This window comes from Abramis brama (genome assembly GCF_963993115.1).
Source record: "Abramis brama genome assembly, chromosome: 20".
NCBI lineage: Eukaryota > Metazoa > Chordata > Actinopteri > Cypriniformes > Leuciscidae > Abramis > Abramis brama.
This window is the reverse complement of record NC_139982.1, coordinates 14,648,163-14,674,540: the sequence shown is the minus strand read 5'-3', so window position 1 is coordinate 14,674,540 and position 26,378 is coordinate 14,648,163. Positions and strand designations below refer to the sequence as shown.

The 26,378-nt window shown below is 37.2% G+C and overlaps 2 protein-coding genes across 2 annotated transcripts in view; one reads left to right on the top strand and one right to left on the bottom strand.

Moving 5' to 3' along the window:
- The first annotated feature begins 3,456 nt into the window (after window positions 1-3,456).
- The window catches only part of LOC311070433 (uncharacterized protein), a 37,149-nt gene continuing 14,227 nt past the window's right edge, over window positions 3,457-26,378 (top strand). Inside the window, exons 1-4 of the mRNA XM_084094275.1 lie at window positions 3,457-3,480; window positions 3,559-3,628; window positions 3,792-3,976; window positions 4,792-4,946. Of these exons, the coding sequence (XP_083950401.1) occupies window positions 3,595-3,628; window positions 3,792-3,976; window positions 4,792-4,946 (374 nt within the window). The 5' untranslated portion in view covers window positions 3,457-3,480; window positions 3,559-3,594. The remainder of the gene's footprint in view (window positions 3,481-3,558; window positions 3,629-3,791; window positions 3,977-4,791; window positions 4,947-26,378) is intronic.
- On the bottom strand, window positions 10,710-23,071 carry LOC311071072 (uncharacterized protein). The gene is made up of 6 exons (XM_084095279.1): window positions 23,022-23,071; window positions 22,713-22,897; window positions 19,057-19,211; window positions 18,438-18,901; window positions 11,243-11,448; window positions 10,710-11,136 (listed from the first exon to the last, which is right to left on the bottom strand). The coding sequence occupies exons 1-6, from the start codon at window positions 23,035-23,037 to the stop codon at window positions 10,930-10,932; spliced, it is 1,233 nt and encodes a 410-aa protein (XP_083951405.1). The 5' UTR covers window positions 23,038-23,071; the 3' UTR covers window positions 10,710-10,929.

The following is a 26,378-nucleotide window of genomic DNA, read 5'->3' as shown; positions in this document are numbered from 1 at the left end:
ACACCAGAAATATCTTCTAATTATAATAATTTATCTTTAGGATGTTGGATAAGTTGCAGTGAACTTCTAGCTCATTACACTCATATATTTTATACTTCTAATAATAATAAAAAAAATGAACAGAAGTAGCCTAATTCAGGGAAGATTTTTTTTTTAAGAAACTAAATATATAAAGATACAAAATATAGTTTTGGGTATAGGACCTATGCTACTTAATAAAGATGACATATACTTATTTAGAATGCTGACAATTACAGCTTTTAATGCAATAATTTTTTGGAGAAGGCAAGAATCCCCAGTTTTAAATGAGTGGTTAGATTTAGTTTCTAAAGTACACTATGGAGAGGATAACATGAAATTAAGAGCAAATGTATACATTTTGAAAATATATGTGCAACTCTAAAATCAAAGAATATTCCATAAAATAAAGGAATATATATTAGCCTACATTAACTACATTTTTATATAACCCTCCCTTTTATTTCTAGTTATTTTTTTTTATTTTTTTTTACTTATTTAATATTGAATATTTGATATTTAAATAATATTACTTGAATAACTATTAGGATGTGTCATTATAAGAGTTTGATATAAATATGTGAATGTTACATTTTTATTAATATTTATTGTTTTTTTGTCCTTTTCCCCTTAAATCATATGTATGTGTTGGTGGGTATTATCACAAAAGAAAAAAAGTAGAAGGAAAAATTAGGAATATTCACTGGGGGAAAATATGATGTCTTTAAAGGAACTGTCCATTTGTATAATTGTGTTAAATGTGTTTGAATTGAAAGACATAATAAAGTACAATATATATATATAGCATATATATATATATATATATATATGCTAAAATATTTGTTTGTCCCTTACATTTATGTTCCAAAACATTAGATGTCCCTTATTTAGAATTTTAAACACACAAATGTATTTTTATGATAGCAATAACTGTAAAGGGACTATTGTAATGGGGTAAATCAAATGTAGGTTAATATACTGTCAATTACTAAGCTCAGGTTCATCTTACCAGTTAAAATTTATACTGTGCTTTTGTAATTATTTATTTTATATTGTATGTATCTATCTATAGATATATATCTATAAATACAGTACATATATATATATACAGTGAGGAAAATAAGTATTTGAACACCCTGCTGTTTTGCAAGTTCTCCCACTTGGAAATCATGGAGGGGTCTGAAATTGTCATCGTAGGTGCATGTCCACTGTAAGAGACATAATCTAAAAAAAAAAAAAACCCAGAAATCACAATATATGATTTTTTAACTATTTATTTGTATGATACAGCTGCAAATAAGTATTTGAACACCTGTCTATGAAGCTAGAATTCTGACCCTCAAAGACCTGTTAGTCTGCCTTTAAAATGTCCACCTCCACTCCATTTATTATCCTAAATTAGATGCACCTGTTTGAGGTCGTTAGCTGCATAAAGACACCTGTCCACCCCATACAATCAGTAAGAATCCAACTAACATGGCCAAGACCAAAGAGCTGTCCAAAGACACTAGAGACAAAATTGTACACCTCCACAAGGCTGGAAAGGGCTACGGGGAAATTGCCAAGCAGCTTGGTGAAAAAAGGTCCACTGTTGGAGCAATCATTAGAAAATGGAAGAAGCTAAACATGACTGTCAATCTCCCTCGGACTGGGGCTCCATGCAAGATCTCACCTCGTGGGGTCTCAATGATCCTAAGAAAGGTGAGAAATCAGCCCAGAACTACACGGGAGGAGCTGGTCAATGACCTGAAAAGAGCTGGGACCACCGTTTCCAAGGTTACTGTTGGTAATACACTAAGACGTCATGGTTTGAAATCATGCATGGCACGGAAGGTTCCCCAGCTTAAACCAGCACATGTCAAGGCCCGTCTTAAGTTTGCCAATGACCATTTGGATGATCCAGAGGAGTCATGGGAGAAAGTCATGTGGTCAGACGAGACCAAAATAGAACTTTTTGGTCATAATTCCACTAAACGTGTTTGGAGGAAGAAGAATGATGAGTACCATCCCAAGAACACCATCCCTACTGTGAAGCATGGGGGTGGTAGCATCATGCTTTGGGAGTGTTTTTCTGTATTAAGGAGAGGATGACCGGGGCCATGTATTGCGAGATTTTGGGGAACAACCTCCTTCCCTCAGTTAGAGCATTGAAGATGGGTCGAGGCTGGGTCTTCCAACATGACAATGACCCGAAGCACACAGCCAGGATAACCAAGGAGTGGCTCTGTAAGAAGCATATCAAGGTTCTGGCGTGGCCTAGCCAGTCTCCAGACCTAAACCCAATAGAGAATCTTTGGAGGGAGCTCAAACTCCGTGTTTCTCAGCAACAGCCCAGAAACCTGACTGATCTAGAGAAGATCTGTGTGGAGGAGTGGGCCAAAATCCCTCCTGCAGTGTGTGCAAACCTGGTGAAAAACTACAGGAAACGTTTGACCTCTGTAATTGCAAACAAAAGCTACTGTACCAAATATTAAAATTGATTTTTGATTTTCAAATACTTATTTGCAGCTGTATCATACAAATAAATAGTTAAAAAATCATACATTGTGATTTCTGGATTTTTTTTTTTTTTTTTTGATTATGTCTCTCACAGTGGACATGCACCTACGATGACAATTTCAGACCCCTCCATGATTTCTAAGTGGGAGAACTTGCAAAATAGCAGGGTGTTCAAATACTTATTTTCCTCACTGTATGTCTATATTGTCTAATTTATCATTGTAGCCTTATTTAAGTTGATTTTCTGTATACTGTGTATTTATTTTTGGACTAATAGTGGTTAATAAAGTCCAATAATGGTATGAGAGAGTGTCAGTGGTAATATCATTGTGTTCTTGTCGGTCAGTGTTAGTGGATCTGTGAAACAACTGAGGCTTAGCCTGACAGTTAGCCTGCCCTGGACCAGGCTAGTTTCCCAGCATAAGTTGCCAGAGTAACTGAGTTCGAACTATTTTAAGTTTGCTTTATGAAACAGAATCCACCGACAATAAGTCTGACTAACCAAAATAAGCCTGGCTTGTATTCTAATCTTGTTTTATGGAACAACCCTCTGGCCATTTTAACTAAGGCTGTTTATGTACGGTTGACTTAGCCTAAAGCAAGGCATGTTTGTGCAATTGTGAAATTTTGAGGTTTAATTAAGTGTCATCAACAGGTTTGTACAGGAACCACTGGCAGAGAGCAATTACATTTCTAAACAACACCCAGTTTTCTCACAGACAGACAGTTAGATCCAACAGATAGAAATATCAAATGTTCATTGTTAGTAAATCTAAAAAAAAAAAAACATTTTTGTGCCAACTATCCCTTTAAGGATGCCTGCTAATCCCCCAAAGGATACTCCCTCTGTTATTTGACAGTTTTATGTATCTTCGTTTCAAACATTAAGGCGGCGCCATAGAGTATAAATTCCCTATGCTGATATCAACAACTGCATTGCTTAGAAGTTCATTCCTCTTACAGGTATCGTTTACTGACATGCTCCATCCATCATTAATGAAGTGATTCTTCTCTCATTTATTTATTTATTTTGTTTTTCAGGCACTGCAATTTCTTTACAGACTAAGAAGAGTGAAGATGTCTTCCAGCACAGTAATGCCCGTTAATAAAGGTGAGCATGAACCTTTTAAGGTCTATGAATTGTTTTTGATCAATAAAGTGCAATAAAAATCTCTGTCTTAAAGTATTTACATGCTTAATGTTGTGGTAATGTTGTGTGACACAAGCCTGTGCAAAACCATCATGTAGTAAGTATTACATTTGTAATTCTACAGAAGTGGTGGAAGAAAATCAACTCAGCTTCTTTCAGGAGCTTCTTCCATCGGCTGAGCGTACGGCTTTGCTCTACCATCTCTCCTATCTCTGTTTGGCTAAGTTCCCCAAGTTGGAGAGGGTTCTCAGAGAGTGTGCTCTTGAAACCCAGAATCTCTTTGCCTCCTCTGAGGCTCTTCTGCAGAAGGTAAAGTCAATGATCTTCTGACTTTTCTCTTATTGAAGTCAAACTAAAGAGTTTTTAAAACTCTCAAAATAAGCTAAAATAATCAACAGAAGGAATAGAGGATATATTTGTAATAAATTTGAATTCAGGTACAAAACAAGAATTTTAAGGAGTAGAACTGAACTGCATTTAAATTAATAGAAATGGCAGTGTAGCTTTTAATAATGCATTTAATAAATGTATATATTTCACTGTAATAACTTAAATTTCAGTTCATGCATGATTGAAGAAGAACATTTAAATTCAAGGTCACACAGGCTTTCATGGTTTTTATAGATTTTTGTACTTTTAGGATAAGTAAAAAATATATATATATAATTTGGAAATAGTACATAATTTCTCTCATTTTCAGTAGGTCCAGTAGTTGCTAGGAGCAGCAGAAAAACAACAATGTTTATTGAATATAATACATGTCTGATTTGCTAAATAAATTTATTTTTATTAAACTCTGTTAGACTTTCTGTCTTCTGGTGGAGATAAGGTGCAATTGATGCATTTGACAATGATATACAGTGCAATTCTCTTTGGTTGTGTTGATAAATTAATTTTAATTATTATAAATGTTTATTTAAAATTTTGGATGGATTCCCCCAACCACCTGCATATTTTGGCTTCAAATGGCAAAATCACCAAAAGGTGACGACTTTGGGGCACTATTAATTTTGTACCTACAAAAAACATGGAATTTAATATAAAATGATTTATGTAAGTTGGCTCAAAAATCTAAGGGGGCACATGCAAGGACATAACATGTAAAAAATCTTGCTGTCTTTTAGTGTGTGGACACAAGTAACCAAATGGTTTCCTCAATGTTCCCTCAACTGAAACTCGCTGTTGAAAATAATGAAAACATGCAGACCACGATGTCTTTGGGAAAAGCAAGAGAATGGATCGCAGAAATTGTTAACGGAGTGGAAGGGATGGTTGACAGGTAACATTTTAGGAAATGTTTCCTATTCAGACGGGATTAGTTTTACAAGGGTAGATGGAGTAATGTAATTTTACCTGTAATTACCTTAATGTAAGCAGAAACACTTGAGTTTTGCCACTGACTTGTCCCACCGCCTAGAACACAACTGAGTGCTTTTTCAAGCTCTTCAAAACTTGAAAAACTACTTTTAAACAGAAAATCACAGAATATTTAGGTACATATTTTAGAGTCCTGCGCGGGTTCGGGTACCCGCGGTGAAAAATATCCAACTGTGTCGGATACGGGTGCGGGTCGGGTTGGACACGGGGGAAACACGGGTCTAAACACGGGTTTAAAACGATCACGTGCAAACGTAAAAATATATGCATATTTTTAGGAACACATCTACAAAAATATTTCTGTATTTCAAGTTGATAAAATAATTTAAAATCCACATCAGTTTATTTGTGCCCACGCGCCACGCCCTACCAGGATCTATAACGTTACCTAGGCTACTACTTTCACTTTTAAAAATTCCTCATAACCGCGCGCGCGATCTGCAGTCGTCGAGATGGATGCTGAGGAGTTGAAGAAAAGAATAGTTAGTGGAGATTGTAAAGTTGTCGACAATACGTCATCAAAAGTCAAGTCCAGTGTGTGGGAGAAATTTGGAGTTATCTGAAGAAAACAATATTGTGAAAGGCTTTGCTGCATGCATTTTCGTGTTGGATAGCCGCAAATGTGGAACTTCTTCGCTGAGGAAGCACGCAGATAACTGTGGTAACAAACCAAGCAGTTCTATCGAACAGTATTTTTCAGATTTAACACTGTTCAGTATGTGTGGTGTGCAGTGTTTGAACCCAAAATTGTCAGATGTAGGCTAGACGAAATTGCGTGGCAGATATAGTGTTGTAGCCGCGTCTGTTACTCAGTTTTGTGGTAACGTTAGCCATGTTCTTCATGTACCGGCCTTTTGACAGCTTCGGCTGAAGTTGTCCTTGTGTTAATTGTCGTTATAACTTCTGTATGACCTAGCAATAAACATTTTTGTAAGTGTGTCTATAATGTGATTTTAACTGAACTGATTTTATTTCGGGTGCGGGTCGGGTGTCGGTTCTATTTTAAGCGGGTCGGGTCGGGTGCGGATTTTAATTGGTGCTGTTGACGGATAACGGGTCGGATGCGGTTTGAAGCACTGCGGGTACGGGCGGGTGCGGATTTACAAAATCGGACCCGTGCAGGACTCTGACATATTTACATCTGGTCTATTCGCACAGAATTATTATTACCCGAGGTAATTTTTCCGGACATTTTTACATACAGTAAGGTAAAAGTCGCCGTAATCTTTACTGTCATTTACCATAATGATTGCTGAGATGGTACATTCGGACAGGACTAAAATCACTGTGAAGCTCTGGTAATAATCACTTTACCCCACCTCTTCATCTTAAACTAATCCCGACTAATAGAGCTGTTAAGTGTTACATGTCAAAAGCATTATAAAATATGAAGTTTACAAAGTTTACTGTGATTGAACTGATGGTTTGTCTGAAATCTGTCATTATCAGATATGAGAAACACAACCACAGTGTGGCTTCCTGCACCAGTGATGTGATTCTTGAAAAGGCTGAGGCTGAAAAAAGATTTGCACAAACTAACAAGGAGATAGAGGCTCTAGAGAAGGTGGTGAGAGATCTTCAGATGGAACTGAGGAAAACCTTAGAGCAAATCGGACAAATTGAGTCAAAGATAAACCGGTGTCAGGCCAGATTTGCTCGTGGAAGAATGTTTGGTTGGAGTTTCCTGGCTGTCGTTGTACCATTTGTTGGACACATTCTTAAATCAATTTTTCAAGCTAAACCTGCACAAAACCAGGCTCTTGCTAATGAAAGAGCTCAACTCGTTGCTCAGAAGTCAAACCTGAAAAGCCAGGAGCACAATATCCAAGTCAGGCTGACTGATGTTCAGCTGAAGTTAGCAAACAAAAAGACGGAAAAGGGTGAGATTCTTTCAAGATCTCTGTGTGCCAATGTCAAAAACCTCAGAGTGATCTCTCATAATCATTTTCTGCTTCATATTGTTTTTTCAAGGTTCAATACCCGAAACTGTCCATCTGAGCGATGTCCAAAAGTACCTTTATCAAATCCAACAAACTCTGCTTAAGCATAATATGTTCTGGAAATTAGTGCTAGTATTTCTGGAATCTCTCAAAAGCGAGACCTTTTCTAATGAACACTTCATTGAGGAGAATGAACTGAAGGAGATTGTTCTGATGCATATTGATTCAGCGCAAGAGGTAACTTACACACTGAATAAATGTTCAGTTGCAGTTTATGACAGTTAATTTCATTGCATTTTCTATGTTGTGATTCATTTTGTATCTCAAATCTTTCAGAATTGGAAGGCCTTTGGTGAATCCTGTCTGATGGCAAAGAAGGCCTTTAGCTTGCAGAATAAGGATGCGTATAAGTTCCTGGAGTTCAACCCATCTTCACTGTCACCAGAGGAATGGAAAAGGCGGTATGACATTGCCATAGCAGATCTTACCAAAATAGGAACTGCCATCGGTGCACATTAGCCAATGATGTCTGTCATTACTTTACAGTACATAGGAGTACATTCAACATACACATTTATAGTGTTTTATAAAGCTGAATTCAAATTGTCTCTGACTAGCGCTGTGGTTGCTAGTGGGCGTTCCCACTAGTTTCCTTGTAAAGTTTATGAATGACATTCACATATGTCATTCCATGTTGTAAACATTTTATTATTTTTTTTATCAATTTTCTTTCCACTAAATATTTTGAAAATGGAAAGATTATATAAATGGAATCAGCAAATGCATAATATAAAAGACAAGCAACCTGAAAAGAAAAACTAATTGTGTAAAAAATGAGAATACATTTATTTTTAAATTAGCATCTTGTCTGTAGTTTGATGAATTTATGTAAAAATTGTATAGCCAAAATCATGATGAATATAGTATAATTTTAAATGTTATGTAGTTTGTGTTTGTATTGTATGTAACATGCTTTTTCAAATAAATGGATTCAAAAAAACATCTTGGATATTTGTGTGAGGGACTCGACACAGAAGAGAACAAGTGCAACAAGCCCAGCGGAAGTACTGATGATGAGGAGGCCATTAGGCCTAGCATCCTCTGAAAGGTTCTGAGAGGGGAAAAGGCCCATTGTTTCTTCGTCTCATGCCTGAGAGAAAGAGAATGGTGGACAACGAGGGGAGCAGCCGTTTCTAGAGAAAGCGGTTAATGAACGCAGTGAGGCGAGACTCGTGCCCGTCAAGTGGCGTGCTCAAAGGTGCGGCATTTTGAAACAAACGCTGGCGAAATTATGCTAATATTTTAGAGATATAACTCTGTTATACTCACCTGATAGTTGCAGGGGAGGAGCGTCATTCTCAGCTGCAGAGTCAGCGGAGAGCACAGAACATAATAGTAATTTATTTTACTTTTACTTGGTCCACTGCTGGGCTTCTTCTGAACTGAATAAAAGGCTTCAATAAATCTGAGAAAAAGGAATTTTCCCTAAAGCGTCCAGCGAAGCAGTACGAGTAAACGTTTCGAAAGGGAACTTGTAGGGTTTTTTAATGGTACAAAGACCTTATTTATGTCAAAAGATCTAAGAAAATGTCATGAACCCCTTTAAGCTCCATGTGACTGCTGCTCCAGTTTTTCTTTAATGTTCATACCTTCGAAAGCATTGTCAGTAAGTAATTATGGTAAAATGTGTAAATTGAGAATATTTTCTTTATTTCCTATGCTATGTTAGTTGTAATACAGCCGGTTTTTGAATTTATTTTGAAATACATACTTTTATTTTGACATGACTAAAAACCGGAAGTAGCACCTGTTAGCTCCGTAAGCTACTCACAGCGCACCTGTATCGGTGATGTTAGTTAGACCTACTAGTTTGTTTCTTTATTATTACTCCATGCTTCGTGGTGTTTGCTACAACTGTGTGTAAGTTGAAGAATTTTTTTTTTTTTGACTGTGAAGATTGCAAAGATTGCAGGGAAAACGTTGGTTGAGAAGTAGGCTAAAGTGGTCAGTATTACCAGAGAATGTCTAATAAGGCGAGAAGTTTCACTCTCAGTAAACTTCCGGCTTTTGAACTGGTTGCAGTTCCACTCTGATTCCATATGAGGGCGCTCACAGGACGAGTGCAGAATGAATGGAGGTCTATGGTTCTATACACATCAAAATCCACTTTTCTCAGGATATAATTTTTTGTCTAGTAATTTGAATGTTGTATTCGAAAGGAGATGCAAAGAAATTACACATTGCTGGGTGTTAGATTTTTTAGAGTCACTTATTTGCTTTAAAAAGTCTTTTAAAGTGTCAATGACGTCATACACATCGTACGACCAGAGATACTGCTTTACGGCAATCCTTCAGTCACTTTGGTGCTTTCGCGCTCTGCACTTTCTTTTCTCTCGAGGCATCGACAACACAGCTGACACAGGTAAACACACGTGCTAGAAGAGTTTTTGTTTTGTTTGTTTCTGGTCCCGCTTCGGATGCCACGATGCCATCAAGCGGCATCTCTGGTCGTAATCAGTCCTTCACTGACCAATCAGCATTCATTAGCAGAATGCTAGCGTGTTATGGGCAACAACAACTCAACCTGTAAGAAATCAAAAGGACTTAAGTACTCGTTCATTCAACTTTCGACCTATAACCCATGTTGAACCTACAATCAAATCTGAGATTTCTCAACGGCAATCGGGTGAAAGAGACAAATTTAGCCGTCTAGCCCCATAGACTCCCATTCATTCTGCACTCATGGGCGATCGCCCCCAGTGGAACTCTGGTGGAACTACAACCAAAATTCGGTACAATAGGACTTAATAGGGAGTGGGCAGGCTCTCCATAGATGGGCTCTGGTATTACTCTGTATTCTTTATTAGCATTAGCTACAGTGCTAAGTCATGCTATTTATGTAATGATTGCAATATTTGATGTTGTCTTTTATTTTGTCTACCTGAACTTTTAGTTCTACAGTGTTAATAAACATCTGTAAAGAGAACCGGAGTCTCGCATCCAATCAATGGGCGGCATATTAGTAATAATTAAGTGTGCCTTATACATCAATTGCTCAACTGGTAACTCTGCTCTGTTAGCCTTTATATTGTGTGTATGTATTCTGTTTACTAAAAGCACTTTATTTGTGTATTGTTTTTGATAGTTTCACTCTCCTTTGAAGCATATTGGAGTAAACATCAGGAGTTTTAAAAACTGCACCCTGGCTCCATTCTTTATTTGAAGGGAGTTTGGCTTGCTGCTGATATTGTTCACACATATGGAAACACACAAGGAGACCAGTATAATTTACTTTCCCTCTAGCCATGGTTGAAGAGGAAGAGGAAGAAAAAAAAGTGCCATTTCGTGTTTCTTAACAACCTCAACAAATAACCTGACCAATTTGAACAATAGCTCCATTTACCTTTCTCTGATTGAAGGGTATACAAAAAAGAACAGAGCAAGTTTAGAAAACTAGCAGTTCATACAAAATCCATACATTTTTCATGCATTTTCTTGTGTTCTTTGGCCATGAGACCTTGAGCTTTCGCTGATCATCTACATAAGTGCATTTTAAGATGGAGGGCAAAATTTGGATAGAACCATGTCATTGGGCAGTATCATAAATTATCTGACAAGCAATAAGACATTATATAAATTTCCACAAGTATTTATACACTCATGTTCTCTTGTTCATGCTTTGGTGTTGTCCGTGTTATGATATTAGTGGTGAGTCTTGGTTTCTCATGCTTTCATTTATTGATTTATTATTATACATTTGGATGAACAACCTCTGTATTACAACCCCAATGAAAATAAATTTCATTATTAGAAAATTATTTGAAATGAAAAGGTTTTATTAAAACAGCATCAGAAATAAATGTTTTATTCAAAGTAGTAAGCCTGAAACATTATAGGTATGTCGAGTACTCTGTTTATACTGTAAAGACTTCTTAAGTTTGTACATTATGGAGCAATGGGAGCTGGTGCTTCGGGATTAAAGGGATCAGGATTTATTTTGTTCAGATCCTCTATAACAGTTTCATACTCTGTTTTCCATTCCTCTGGTGTCAGTGAAGATGGGCTGGTCTCCAGGAACTTATACGCATCTTTAGTCTGCAAGCTAAAGATGCTCTTTGCACTCAGACAGGATTCACCGAAGGCCTTCCAATGCTGAAAGATTTGAGGTACAAAATCAATCACAGAAAAAAGAATACAATCAAGGTGAAAACAATTTCAGTAATCCTGCAACTGAACATTTTCTCAATGTCTAAGTTACCCCTTGTGCTGAAGTAATAGAGGCCAGAAAGATCTCCTTCAATTCAATCTCCTCGATGAAGTGTTCATTAGCAAAAGTCTCGTCTTTGAGAGCCTCCAGCATTACACCCACTGATTCCCAGAACTTCTGAAGCTGAATCAGAATGTTTTGGATTCGGGAAAGGCATTTTTGGACGTCATTCAGATGAACAGGGTCGGGTATTGAACCTTTAGAAATAATATGAAGCAGACATTAATTATGAGAGATCACTCTGAGGCTTCTGGTGTAAATCAGGGAATGTGTTGAGCATGATTGATCTTTTAAGTGAAAGAATCTGGTCCATCTTTAGAGGAATCCTGTAGAAGAATCTTCACTAGAAAAAAAGTGCAGAATGCCACTCCAAATGAGAATTATTGGACGGGACCAGTTTCTTGTAGCAGAAATCAAAGGAAGAATGGATCAAATAGTGGAAATATCCATAGAAGTCACAAAAGTATGGAAGAATAAATAGAATTTTCTATTTCAGAGAAATTATATATTGCTACTGAAACAAATATCATGTATCAAGTTGAGTAGTTTGCTCATAAAGCGTGCTCTCTCTCTCTCTGATAAATTCCAGAAAGTTCTTAAAAGTCCGATAAGTTTTAGGAAGTGCTTCTTATAAACAGTAACGTTTGTTACATTTTTTGAAAGCTAAATTTAATCGATTTATAATTCAGGAAATATTCATTTGAAAAAATAGTCAAAAAACTAGAACCCTAGCCTGCATACACTCCACAACAAACGAAGACCAAATGTGTGACTTTTACAGACTGTCATGAGTTATTGAATAATATGTTAACATGAATAGTGTGTGAAGTGCTTAAAATTACTATATATATATATATATATATATATATATATATATATATATATATATAAACAACATTTGTAAAGGTAACTCATGAATTGAAGTTTAATGACATTTGATAATTAATAATCTGATAATTTAACGATTAACAGATCATTTAAATATTAACAAGCATATTATCACTACTTTTTCATAGCTATTTGAATATATATTAAATCAAATCAAATCAAATCAAGTATATTTGTATAGCGCTTTTCACAATACAGATTGTATCAAAGCAGCTTCACAGTATTAAAATAAAATAATACAACAAAGTTTGTTTCTAGTGGAATTTATTGATTGATAGAATAAAATTAAATTTCCCCAAAATATCCCCAACTGAGCAAGCCAAAGGCAACAGTGGCAAGGAACCGAAAAAACTCCATCAAGTGACCTAATGGTGTCTTAAAACTCCATCAGGTGACCTAATGGAGAAAAAAAAAAAACCTTGGGAGAACCCAGGCTCAGTCGGGGGCCAGTTCTCCTCTGGCATTTATGAACTAGAGGCCGGATTGTAGTTTGAAACTGTGAGATTAACAATATTATATGAATGCCTGGCTGAAAAGATGCGTCTTTAATCTAGTTTTAAACTGGGAGAGCGAGTCTGAGCAACGAACAGTATCAGGAAGGCTATTCCAGAGTTTTGGAGCCAAATGTGAAAATGCTCTCCCTCCTTTGGTTGATCTGGATATCCTAGGTATGACCAAAAGCCTTGAATTTATTGATCTTAAAGAGCGCGATGGATTATAGGGTGATAGAAGATCCGTTAAATAGACTGGAGCTAAGCCGTTTAGGGCTTTATAAGTCAGTAGCAATACCTTATAATTAATACGGAACTTTATAGGTAGCCAATGTAGTGATGATAAAATCGGTGTTATATGATCATATTTTCTTGATCTAGTAAGAACTCTAGCAGCTGCATTTTGGACTAACTGTAGCTTGTTTATTGAGGATGCAGGACAACCGGCTAATAAAGCATTACAGTAATCTAGTCTCGAGGTCATGAATGCATGAACTAACTTTTCTGCATCAGAAACTGATAGCATATTACGTAGCTTAGCAATGTTTCTAAGGTGGAAAAAGGCTGTTTTTGTAACATACGAAATATGATTTTCAAAAGACAGGTTACAATCGAGTATAACACCCAGGTCTTTTACTGTAGAGGATAAAGTAACAGGACATCCTACGATGTCAAAGTTGTATTGTGAGAGGTTCTGTGGGCGGTTTTTTGAACTGATAAGTATTACCTCTGTCTTGTCTGGATTTAATAAAAGAAAATTACGCGTCATCCAATCTTTTATATCTTTAACACACTCTGTCAATTTGGATAATTTAGCGTTTTCATCCGGCCGTGATGAAATATATATTTGAGTGTCATCAGCATAACAATGGAAACTAATTCCATGTTTCCTTATAATATTTCCAAGTGGCATCATATATATTGAGAATAACAGAGGGCCCAACACAGATCCCTGCGGCACTCCATAGTTTACTGGAGTTATGATCGATTTTTCTCCATTTAAATAGACAAAATGGTAGCGGTCAGATAAATATGATCTAAACCAGCTTAATGCTTGTCCTTGAACACCAGTATAATTTTGTAGTCGATCTAAGAGTATTGTGTGATCTATAGTATCGAACGCAGCACTTAGATCAAGTAAAACTAGTATTGAGATACAGCCTTGGTCAGAAGCTAAGAGTAAATCATTTGTGATTTTAACGAGCACAGTTTCAGTGCTATGATGCGGCCTGAATCCTGACTGAAACTTTTCATAGATATCATTTTCTTGCAAGAAAGAGCCCAGTTGAGTGGACACAACTTTTTCTAGTATTTTAGACATAAAAGGTAGATTTGAAATGGGTCTATAATTTGCTAGATTATTATGATCTAATTGTGGTTTCTTAATGAGAGGTTTTATAACTGCCAGTTTAAATGTTCTTGGAACATGACCTAAAGATGAGTTAATAATATTGAGGAGAGGCTCTTCCACTACAGGTAACACTTCCTTCAGTAGTTTAGTTGGTATAGGATCTAATAAACATGTTGTTGTTTTAGATGAAGTGATAAGTTTATTTAACTCTTTTTGTTCTATAGTTGTAAAGCACTGTAATTGTTCTTGCGGGGGGATAATTGAGGCTGAATTATAAGGTGCGATTGAGGATTGAACGTTTACAATTGTGGTTCTGATGTTTTCTATTTTCTCAGTGAAGAAGTTCATGAAATCATTACTACTAAACTGTAACGGGATATTTTGTTCGGGTGACGTCTGTTTATTTGTTAGTCTAGCCACGGTGTTAAATAAAAACCTAGGATTGTTTTGGTTGTTTTCTATTAGTTTGCGGAGGTGCTCAGCCCTGGCCGCTTTTAGGGCCTTTTTATAACGTGACATACTGTCTTTCCACGCGATTCTAAAGACCTCTAAATTAGTTTGTTTCCATTTACGCTCTAAATTACGGGTTTCTCTCTTTAGAACATGCGTAGTATTATTGTACCATGGTGCTTTAATTTTCTCTCTGACCTTTTTTAATCTAATGGGTGCAACAACATCAAATGTTCTAGAGAGAATGGTGCTCATAGTGCTAGTTAGTTCTTCTAGTTCATCTGTTTGTTTGGGTTCAGGCAGCAGCTGAGACAGATTAGATAAGCAATTTGAGAAATTATCTATGGTGGATGGAAGGATTGTTCTGCCTGGTCGAAAACGCGGCACAGCATGACATATTACAGCAGTACGTAATATGCAAGTTACCAAGTAATGGTCAGTGACATCATCACTTTGTGGAATGATATCTATATCGGTTGGATCGGTTCCATATGATATAATTAAATCGAGTGTGTGATTAAGACGATGAGTTGGTCCGGTGACGTTTTGCTTGACCCCAAAGGAATTTAATAAATCTATAAACGCAGCCCCTAACGCATCATTTGAATTATCTACGTGTATGTTAAAATCTCCAACAATTAATGCTTTATCTACATTGACCAATAGATCTGAGAGAAAATCTGCAAACTCTTTTAGGAAATCAGCGTAAGGCCCAGGCGGTCTATATACGGTAGCCAAGGCTAGAGATAATATGGATTTTTTTCTAACATCTAAGAGCGTAACATTTAGTACAAGTATTTCAAACGAAATAAACTTATAACCCGTTTTCTGAGTAACATTGAGAATATCTCTATAGACCGCTGCAACACCGCCGCCACGACCAATCGGACGGGGTTCGTGCTTATAGGAGTATCCAGATGGAGCACTCATTTAGACCGAAATAATCATTAGGTTTAAGCCAAGTTTCAGTAAGGCAAAGTACATCGAAGCTATTATCTGTGACTATTTCATTTACAATAACTGCCTTAGGTGTGAGTGATCTAATGTTTAGAAGACCTAGCTTTAGAAATTGTTTTTGATTACTAATAGCAACATTTTCTGGTTTAATAACAATTAGATTTTTTTTTAGATCCTGCAGTAGATTTATTATTTGATCTCACTAAACGAGGAATAGACACAGTTTCTATGCAATGTTCTACACTATTTATATCAGTTAATTTGGTGCAGCAGAGACTATGATTTGGACTTTTGGTTACTAGTCAAAAGGTATTTAACATTTTGGAGATGTTATCTGACAGAAGATCCGATCCGAATCTGCTTGGGTGTAAGCCATCAGCACGGTAAAGCCTAGGACGCTCCCAAAACAGATTCCAATTATTTACAAAGAGCAGTTTCTGCTCATTGCACCATGATATTAACCATTCATTTAGCGCGAATAATCTACTAAACTTTTCATGACCTAGTCGGTACGTGGGAAGCGGTCCTGACACAATGATCGTTATATCAGGCGATGTGCTGCGTACCGTATCGATCAGATTCCTGAAGTCTTTCTTCAGAACCTCTGTCTGGCGCAGCCTGATGTCGGCCCCTCCAGCGTGCAGGACCACAGTTCCGACGCGCTCGTTCAGAATCTCGGGAACGTGAGCAGCGATTTCAGAAACACGAGCACCAGGAAAGCAGTGACTATGCACCTTACTTTTATTTAACGTAGCGTGTACGTGTCGAACGATGGAATCACCGATGATCACAGCATCGCGTTCTGTTTCGCGAAGAGGGGAGAAGCGGTTTTGTGTGGATATCTCGAAAACCGGGAGGGTCGGAGAGAGTTTTCTTGGTCTAGACCTGACTCGCGTCTTCCGCTGCGGAAATATCCAGGCTTCGTGGTGGCATGTTGGAGCCGGCGTAAACGAGACCATAGCTGATCGCGGCCTCGACGCTCGTGACCGATGCTGAGTAACGCACGGAGTAGACGAGGTCGGAGTCAGCGGGTTAGTAACGTTAATCACTGATTTGTGTGCATCGGCGCGTGATGTTTCAAGAGCCAAACGCCGGTCTATCAGCTCGGCTTTTCTCACTAAAAGGTCGTGGATCTGTTTCTCAACAGCTTCCAGCTCAGACTGTACCGCGTGTAGCTCAAATGTGTCCTCACCTGCACCAAAAGGTAGACTACTTACATCTGATATATTCGCCATTTTAACAGATGGACAGTAAGTTAAGTTAGCAACGACGCTACCAGTGATGCTATCAATATTAATACTAATTTATGGCTTAAGTCTTGGATAACATCCGTCTTTTTAGTGGTACGGGTGTGGAGTAGACGCACGATAGGCGAAAAAAATGTTTGTTTATAAATGAGTGCGGAGAAGACGCGTTCAGCCGTGATCCACGGACGTAACCTATAAGAGTATCCAGCGTTGGATCACTAGGCTTGAGACGCGTCTGCTCAACAGTCCGCGTTATAACTATGAGGTGAGGAAAAATAGAAAATGTTCGTTGTAAGTGAGTTTAAAGAGAAATCAAGAATTATAAATCAATCGATGGAGCTCCAAAGACAACAACGCGTTCAGACGCGACGCATGCGCATTCAAAACAGGAAGTTTAGATTGATACTACAGCAAAACTGGCTACAGCAAAACTGGCTATTAAAGGGACTGTGTGTAGGAATTTCTCCCATCTAGTGGTGAAATTGTATTTTGCATTCAAACGAATAATGCTCTCCAGCGCCTCACTTTTTCAAATGCGCGTTGCATCTACGGTAGACGTTATGTACCAAAAAGCTATGACAGGATGTCTTATAATAGCACTTCGAGTTTTTCTTCGGGTGAACAGGTTTGTTATTTAAAACAAACTGAAACTTGAAACAACAAAAAAAGAGTGCTACATTATGAATTACTGACTGAAAAACATTAACTATGGTAATTAGTAGTAATGCCTTCTTTACTCGTTATATTTTTTGAAGTACGTGCATTGTTAGATATCATCATCATCAGCGCCTTCTCTAACGTTACTTTACTCAATAGCTGCTATTCATCAAGAGCCTGTTTAACTTTTAACTATAAATGTTCTACTGTCTATATAATAAAGTACACAACCAAGCAATGAAAAAAAAACTTGTAATTAAGACCGTAACATTGACTTACCTGTCAAGAAGAAAGCAGGCAACTTCAGCGTCTCTTTTGAAAGCTTTCTCCTGCATTAGCTATCCCGACATTAACCCTTGTTTTTGTAATCTCCGGTCACGTTTCCTTTTACGGTCTATTTTGGAGTTTTTCGACGACGAGGACTCATCCTGTGACTCAGCATATGTATGAATGAACAGTGTATAAATAACCATGCAGTGCATCCTTTTAAACTTGCCGCGGCAGTGACAAGCACCTCTCTCTGCTCTGCTTCTCCGCTTCTGCTGGCTTCAGTCACGTGACGCTGGTTCTGAACGAAAACGCGTGGTGGAAACGCGTTGGCCTAGTACTTTTTGTCCCTCTCTGCTATTATAGTTTTTCAAGATGGCGGAACTACATGGAAGCCTCCGTGGACCTACCCGTCCCATGTATATAAAGATAATAAATTCTTCGTTTACGAGGATTAGTCTGATCATTGGCATAGGTATTTGTACACCATTGAGGGCATATTTATTAATAAAAAGATAATAAGATAATAGATAATAAAATACCTAAAAAGCTACACATAGTCCCTTTAACTAATGATCTGTTAAGCATTATATAATGTTTTTAATCATTTATCAATTTAATCATTGTAAACCAGTCATTTGTAGATTTTTTAAAAAGTGCTTGATCATGCTGATATATCAGCATTTCGATTTACATAAAAAAAAATCTGTTAATCATTATGTAATGTTGAATAAGTTCATTAAACATTAACAGGCACATTATCTCATATGTCTAGCTATGTGCATATATATATTAACTACTGATCTGTAAAACATTATGCAATGATTTTTAATGATTAATTAATAAAAGTTATTATAAAGTGTCACCAAGAATCTTACCATTTTCTATTTTCATGCTTGCCAACTTCAGCTGCATATCAGTCATCCTGACATGGATGCTCCACTCCTTGCTCATCAGACTTGACTTGTCAATGGAGAGTTGAGTCAATTGGCTGGACAGAACCTGGGTTTTCGCAGCTGCTTCAGGGCCAGTTTTAGCATCATGAATTGATTTAACAATGGGTCCAACAAATGGTACAATGGCAGCGAAGATACCCAGACCATTACTTTTGCTAGAAGACTCTTTGACATGATTATACAGCTCTTGGTTTTTCTCTGAAATCTTTGCCTCAATTTGTCCAATTTTCTCATTGTTGTTCTTCAGTTGATCATCGAGATCTCTCACCGCCTCCTCCTGGGCCTCTATCTCCTTAGTAGTTTGTGCTTTTTTTTTCTCTGTCTCAGACTTTTCAAGAATTACATCACTGGTGCAGGAAGCCACACTGTGGTTGTGTTTCTCATATCTGGCGATAACAGATTTCAGATTAATCGTGAGCTAAAGCACAGTAAAAATTCTTGATATACACTGATATACACTTGATTTACATGATGACGTTCTGTTCCAGATATGGAAAATTTAACAAATCTTACTAAACTTTCTTATGCTAAAACATTTTACCTGTCTACCATCTGTTCCACTTTGTCAACAATTTCAGAGATCCATACTCTGGCTTTTTCCAGGGACTTAATAGCCAAAATGCTTTTATCCTTTTCAATGGCAACCTTCAGCGCCGGCAGAAGTGTGGAAACTAAGTTTTTACTTGTGGCCGCACACTGAAAGACAGCAGAAATACTTACAGCGGGTGAAATAAGTATTGAACACGTCATCATTTTTCTCAGTAAATATATTTCCAAAGGTGCTATTGACATGAAATGTTCACCAGATGTTGGTAACAACCCAAGTAAGCCATACATACAAAGAAACAAACTAAAATAGTTCAGAAATTAAGTTATGTGTAATAATGTGAAATGACACAGGGAAAAAGTATTGAACACATGAAGAAAGGGAGGCGCAAAAAGGCATGGAAAGCCAAGACAACTGCTGTCTTTTTGAAGCTCTCCACAAGTGATCCTTGGCTCTTGGACAACTCTTCTGATTATTATTTTCACTCCTCTATCAGAAATCTTGTGAGGAGCACTGGTCGAGGCAAATTTATGGTGAAATTATTGTCTTTCCACTTCCGTATTATGGCCCCAAAAGTGCTCAATGGACCATTCAGAAGCTTAGAATGGCACCTATAACCAATGCCATCATTATGTTTTGCAACAATTAGGTTGCGAAGGTCTTGAGACAGCTCTTCGCTTTTACCCATCATGAGATGTGTCTTGTGTGACATCTTGGCAATGAGACCTTTTTGTAGGCCATCATTTGTGACTGAACCAGCTGTTATTAATTTCCACTGACAGGGGGCTGGATTGCTTTTTAATTTTTTAATTTGTCTTGGCTTTCCCTGCCTTTTTGCGCTTCCCTTTCTTCATGTGTTCAATACTTTTTCCCTGTGTCATTTCACATTATTACACATAACTTAATTTCTGAACTTATTTTTGTTTGTTTATTTGTATGTATGGCTTACTTGGGTTGTTACCAACATCTGGTGAAAATTTCATGTCAATAGCACCTTTGGAAATATGTTTACTGAGAAAAATGATGACGTGTTCAATACTTATTTCCCTCGCTGTACATTGTTTATCCACGTTTCATACTTTCCATAGGAAACATCTAGTAAAAATCATTCAATCAATGAAATATAGTGTCTCGTGAACAGTTCAAAGATTAGGCTGCAATCTTATTTAAATAAGTTCAGTTCATTTCAGTAGTTCGAAACAGCTCACCAATGCAAGCATTCCAGAAAAGTTTGTGGCGGCTAGTAAACTTGAACTGCCATTAGTCCATGATGATTACGTAATAGGTGGGTTTGCTCTAGGGCAGGGAACGACAACTGGCGGCCCGCCAGCAATATTTTCTGGCCCGCCGGATTATTTTGGAAGTCCTAAATGCTGCACAAATTTTTTCCACTACTTGAGAAAAGCCGTAGTCGCGCGGCGATTTCACCGCCACATACTGTGTGAAACGCCCATAGGGAATCATGCGGCACGGGATTACATTTAAGTATAACTCTGCGTTCACACCGGACGCGAATAGTAGGCTACGTCAAATTCGCGCCTGCCGCGTCTAGTTATACGCTTGACCACTTTGTGTCCATTCGCGCGTCAAAAGACGGTAGCGATCAGAAGTGTACTTTGGACGGAGCGGGCGGTCTGACTGACAATAGCCCACTCCCGACATCTTTTGACAGTATATCCGCACTTAATTCTGACCACCTGTACACCTAGCTCTGAGGAGCTGTTTGGTACTGAAACCATTGTCAGTCAACAACATTCTTTTTTTGCAAGGATGTTTGAAATAGTTCGGCAGAAAATAGCCTACTTCATTTGTCAGTAGGGCAATATGATTTTCGTTCATGTTGCTTAGAAATTTGAGTGATAGGCTTTGTCCTATTTAATTTATGTTATTTATATTTCATAATTTTTTTCTGTGGCATTTTTTTTCTCTGCTGACAGTACAATGTTAAAATAGCCTAATATTTATATTTACACGAACACAATTTTTGTATAGCATTTATAATTATTATAGGCTACTTAATCTCCTTCTTTCCGTTAGAGACATTTGAATGTGAGATTATGGAAACGAGATCTAAATTTTGCATACCCATCAGGTCGGGAAATAAAGCGGGTGAACACAGAGTGTATTTTAAGCGGTTGCTGAATAGAACCTTGTGGGAACGGGACGGGAAAAAAACAGTCCCGCGCAGACCTCCTTAAACCTTAGGTGTGTATGTGTGTACGGACTGTAAGCGAATGAGGCATGATTGCTATTCACACCTTTATTAAAATGGCTGTAATCTGTTACCACAATAGTACTTGATCTGTTTAAAATGATTTCCTTGATATGCCTAAGGTGTTAAATTAAAAATCAAAATTAAAATTTGTCTAATCCAGTAATTAATTTTTTCTATTTTTGATCTGAGCACAATCAGAAAATCAGAAAACCCGTCGTTATTCGTTTTTTCATTTTAGTTCAGGAAATAATGGAAAAACAAAACGTTTTTCCCCTTTTTATTTTTGGTTTTAATTTGAAAAAACGATTGAACGAATGATCCACGGACGGTGACAGACCCATCATATTCCGCGATTATAGGCCTATATAAGAGTATTTAATTTGTATCCATAGGCCTACTCTGTGTAGCTGGCCCACCATCTACTGGCTAAAAAAAATATTGGCCCGCGGCCAAAGTTACTTGCCGACCCCTGCTCTAGGGGTTCGCTTTCACATTCATTCCTTCACTCAATCAGAGTGAAGTGATCTGTATGGTATAACATTTTCAAATAAACTTGAGTAGAGTGCTGAATTCCCAATGCTATCTCACAACCAATTCGTACAAATTCGTAAGAGTGAGTACGAGGTGGCTAATTCGTACGAATTCGTACAACCTCATTACACAGTACAAATTCATGCAATTTGTCTAAACCCCAGTGATGGGTAGGTTTGGGGGGGGGGGGGTCATGGGTAGGTCATTCGTACGAAAATATGTACAATTTAGTAAAAAATGTAAGAATTTGTAACATTTAGTAAAAATTTTAAGAATTTGTACGAGTTAGGTCGTATGAATTCGTACAAATTAGCCACCTCGTAAAATATGTACGAATTGCCATGAGATCGGGTTGGGATTGCAGATTTCTGTGATCAGAAGCTTCCTTAAACATTTTTATTATGTGATTGTTGTGTAATTGAGAGATAGAATGTAACACATATTTAAATATTCATCTAAACACTGCAGATTTCTTGCCAGTATTTAAAATTATTTAATGACTGCCATCTCTCTCATTGAAGAGAATGGTGGACTCATTAGAAATGTTAACCATGACGTTAAACAAATCTTGTGCAATATTTAAAAAAATGCACTCATCTCTTGGACTGACGGTAGTACACTCTTAAAGATAACAGTTCTTTATTGGCTTCTATGGTTCCCTGAAGAACATTTAAAATCCATAAAACATTCTCTTTGCACAAAAGGTTCTATTGGTAACAGGTTCTTTGGATTTGTATAATATTCTTCACATGGCTCTTTTAAGAACTCTTCACTGAAAGTTTCTTTGGTTAACCAAAATTGGTTCTTCTATGGCATTTCTGTGAAAACATACTTTTGGAGTCTTTAAGAGTGTTATTGGATGCGATGTGCAATAAAAGAAATGGATAAAGAACATTGGCTTTACCTTCAGCAGAAGAGCCTCAGAAGACCCAAAGAGAAGCTGAGTTTCAACAGCACGCTCTCGGAGAACCCTCTCCAACTTGGGGAACTTAGCCAAACAGAGATAAGAGAGATGGTAGAGCAGAGCTGTCCGCTGAGCAGATGGAAGAAGGTCCTTAACAAACTCAGGGCTACTTGCGACCTCAATTTCTGTAGAATTACAAATGTGAAAGTTGCAACTTGATGGTTTTGTGCAGATGTGTGTCAATTATTAACTATTATTAACAACATACAAAATGTGAGATGTTTACAGTGAAATTAAGTTATTACCAACCTTGGCTCTCTGACATTTTTTGTCTGTAAAGGAAGTACCTGGAAAACACTGAAAAACAACAACACTATCATGAGACAAGAATCAACAATAAATGTGAGAGGTCAGTGAAAGTTACCTGTAAGATGAATGAACCTCTAAGCAATGTAGTTGACTGTGTCAGCATGGGGAATTTATACTCTATGGCACCTCCTTAAAATTGTTTGTCCACTTGGGGGTTTGCCTTGTGGGATCTCTGGGGTCGGGCAGGTTGAGACTTATTTTCAACATCCCTTTTATCAGCAACTGTTATCATTCATATCAACTTTCTAAAATGTTGAAATCAAACATTCCTATTTCAAGCAGTGCATTTGCCTTTCCTTAAAGGGAGATTCATTGCACTCTACCTTTACTTTTAAAGAAATAATTTACTCTACATTACATGTAACTCAGTCTGTGTAGGGTACCATCTCTGATGGCTCAAATACATCAAACCGTTTTATTCCATTTTAAAGGATGCATTATTTGGTTTTCACATATGAGAACAGTATGTTTATGATCACATTAATATGACTCACAGTTTTAACAGCAGTTGCTCTTCACAAGCTGCCATTGTCGGACTTTGCCCCAAGAAAGGTTTGTGCATTTGTGAAATTCTTAGGTTTGCAGGTCCTGACGGGCCACCGGGAATTATCCAAGTGGCCAGTCTGGACCTGCTGGTGAGTTGGCCAGTTTCTGTAAGCACACAGTGTTTTGGGAACAAGCATTGTTTTTGCTTGCATATTTCTATATTTAACACACATGATAATTTTTCAATTAAAAATTTAAATTCTAAAATTAAAATAAATGATTTATTGTAATATATAGGCTAATTATATATTACAGACGTCACCCGAACAAAATATCCCGTTACAGTTTAGTAGTAATGATTTCATGAACTTCTTCACTGAGAAAATAGAAAACATCAGAACCACAATTGTAAACGTTCAATCCTCAATCGCACCTTATAATTCAGCCTCAATTATCACCCCGCAAGAACAATTACAGTGCTTTACAACTATAGAACAAAAAGAGTTAAATAAACTTATCACTTCATCTAAAACAACAACATGTTTATTAGATCCTATACCAACTAAACTACTGAAGGAAGTGTTACCTGTAGTGGAAGAGCCTCTCCTCAATATTATTAACTCGTCTTTATCTTTAGGTCATGTTCCAAGAACATTTAAACTGGCAGTTATAAAACCTCTCATTAAGAAACCACAATTAGATCATAATAATCTAGCAAATTATAGACCCATTTCAAATCTACCTTTTATGTCTAAAATACTAGAAAAAGTTGTGTCCACTCAACTGGGCTCTTTCTTGCAAGAAAATGATATCTATGAAAAGTTTCAGTCAGGATTCAGACCGCATCATAGCACTGAAACTGCGCTCGTTAAAATCACAAATGATTTACTCTTAGCTTCTGACCAAGGCTGCATCTCAATACTAGTTTTACTTGATCTAAGTGCTGCGTTCGATACTATAGATCATACAATACTCTTAGATCGACTACAAAATTATACTGGTGTTCAAGGACAAGCATTAAGCTGGTTTAGATCATACTTATCAGACCGCGTCCATTTTGTCTATTTAAATGGAAAAAAATCGATCATAACTCCAGTAAACTATGGAGTGCCGCAGGGATCTGTGTTGGGCCCTCTGTTATTCTCAATATATATGATACCACTTGGAAATATTATAAGGAAACATGGAATTAGTTTCCATTGTTATGCTGATGACACTCAAATATATATTTCATCACGGCCGGATGAAAACGCTAATTTATCCAAATTGACAGAGTGTGTTAAAGATATAAAAGATTGGATGACGCGTAATTTTCTTTTATTAAATCCAGACAAGACAGAGGTAATACTTATCAGTTCAAAAAACCGCCCACAGAACCTCTCACAATACAACTTTGACATCGTAGGATGTCCTGTTACTTTATCCTCTACAGTAAAAGACCTGGGTGTTATACTCGATTGTAACCTGTCTTTTGAAAATCATATTTCGTATGTTACAAAAACAGCCTTTTTCCACCTTAGAAACATTGCTAAGCTACGTAATATGCTATCAGTTTCTGATGCAGAAAAGTTAGTTCATGCATTCATGACCTCGAGGCTAGATTACTGTAATGCTTTATTAGCCGGTTGTCCTGCATCCTCAATAAACAAGCTACAGTTAGTCCAAAATGCCGCTGCTAGAGTTCTTACTAGATCAAGAAAATATGATCATATAACACCGATTTTATCATCACTACATTGGCTACCTATAAAGTTCTGTATTAATTATAAGGTATTGCTACTGACTTATAAAGCCCTAAACGGCTTAGCTCCAGTCTATTTAACGGATCTTCTATCACCCTATAATCCATCGCGCTCTTTAAGATCAATAAATTCAAGGCTTTTGGTCATACCTAGGATATCCAGATCAACCAAAGGAGGGAGAGCATTTTCACATTTGGCTCCAAAACTCTGGAATAGCCTTCCTGATACTGTTCGTTGCTCGGACTCGCTCTCCCAGTTTAAAACTAGATTAAAGACGCATCTTTTCAGCCAGGCATTCATATAATATTGTTAATCTCACAGTTTCAAACTACAATCCGGCCTCTAGTTCATAAATGCCAGAGGAGAACTGGCCCCCGACTGAGCCTGGGTTCTCCCAAGGTTTTTTTTCTCCATTAGGTCACCTGATGGAGTTTTAGGACACCATTAGGTCACTTGATGGAGTTTTTCGGTTCCTTGCCACTGTTGCCTTTGGCTTGCTCAGTTGGGGATATTTTGGGGATATTTAATTTTATTCTATCAATCAATAAATTCCACTAGAAACAAACTTTGTTGTATTATTTTATTTTAATACTGTGAAGCTGCTTTGATACAATCTGTATTGTGAAAAGCGCTATACAAATATACTTGATTTGATTTGAATTATAACTTCCTAATTTCTTTGGCACCCTCTGTTGAAAATAGAACATTTAAAATGTTTTAGCTATGATTGTGTTATTGATCAATGTCATCTGAAGTTTTGAATAACAAAGAAAAAACTCAGACTGATAAAACATTTCAAAGGATCAGAGAATCTATCTCCTGTTTCAAAGGATTTGTATACAAATCAGTTAAAAAGAGCTTTTTTACATCGCAAAACAAAAACATTTAGAAATATGAAGGAAAAAAAAGCCAAATAAAAGCATCTGTTTGTGTTTCTGCAACAGTTTTAACAGCATTTGCTCTTCACGAGCTGGCATTGTACTCTTGATTTTGCCCAAAGTTTGTGCATTTGTGACCATACTGGCCATCAGGAGCCTTGGGATAATTCCCAGTGGCCTGACGAATTGGC

Bases quoted from the DNA above. Each gene is read 5' to 3' on its own strand.
- LOC311071072 (XM_084095279.1), bottom strand. The intron at 18,902-19,056 runs GTAAAATGTTTT...TGTTATCGCCAG, and splicing joins GTGGAACAGATGGTAGACAG to ATATGAGAAACACAACCACA. The intron at 11,137-11,242 runs GTAACTTAGACA...CAAATCTTTCAG, and splicing joins CTATTACTTCAGCACAAGGG to CATTGGAAGGCCTTCGGTGA.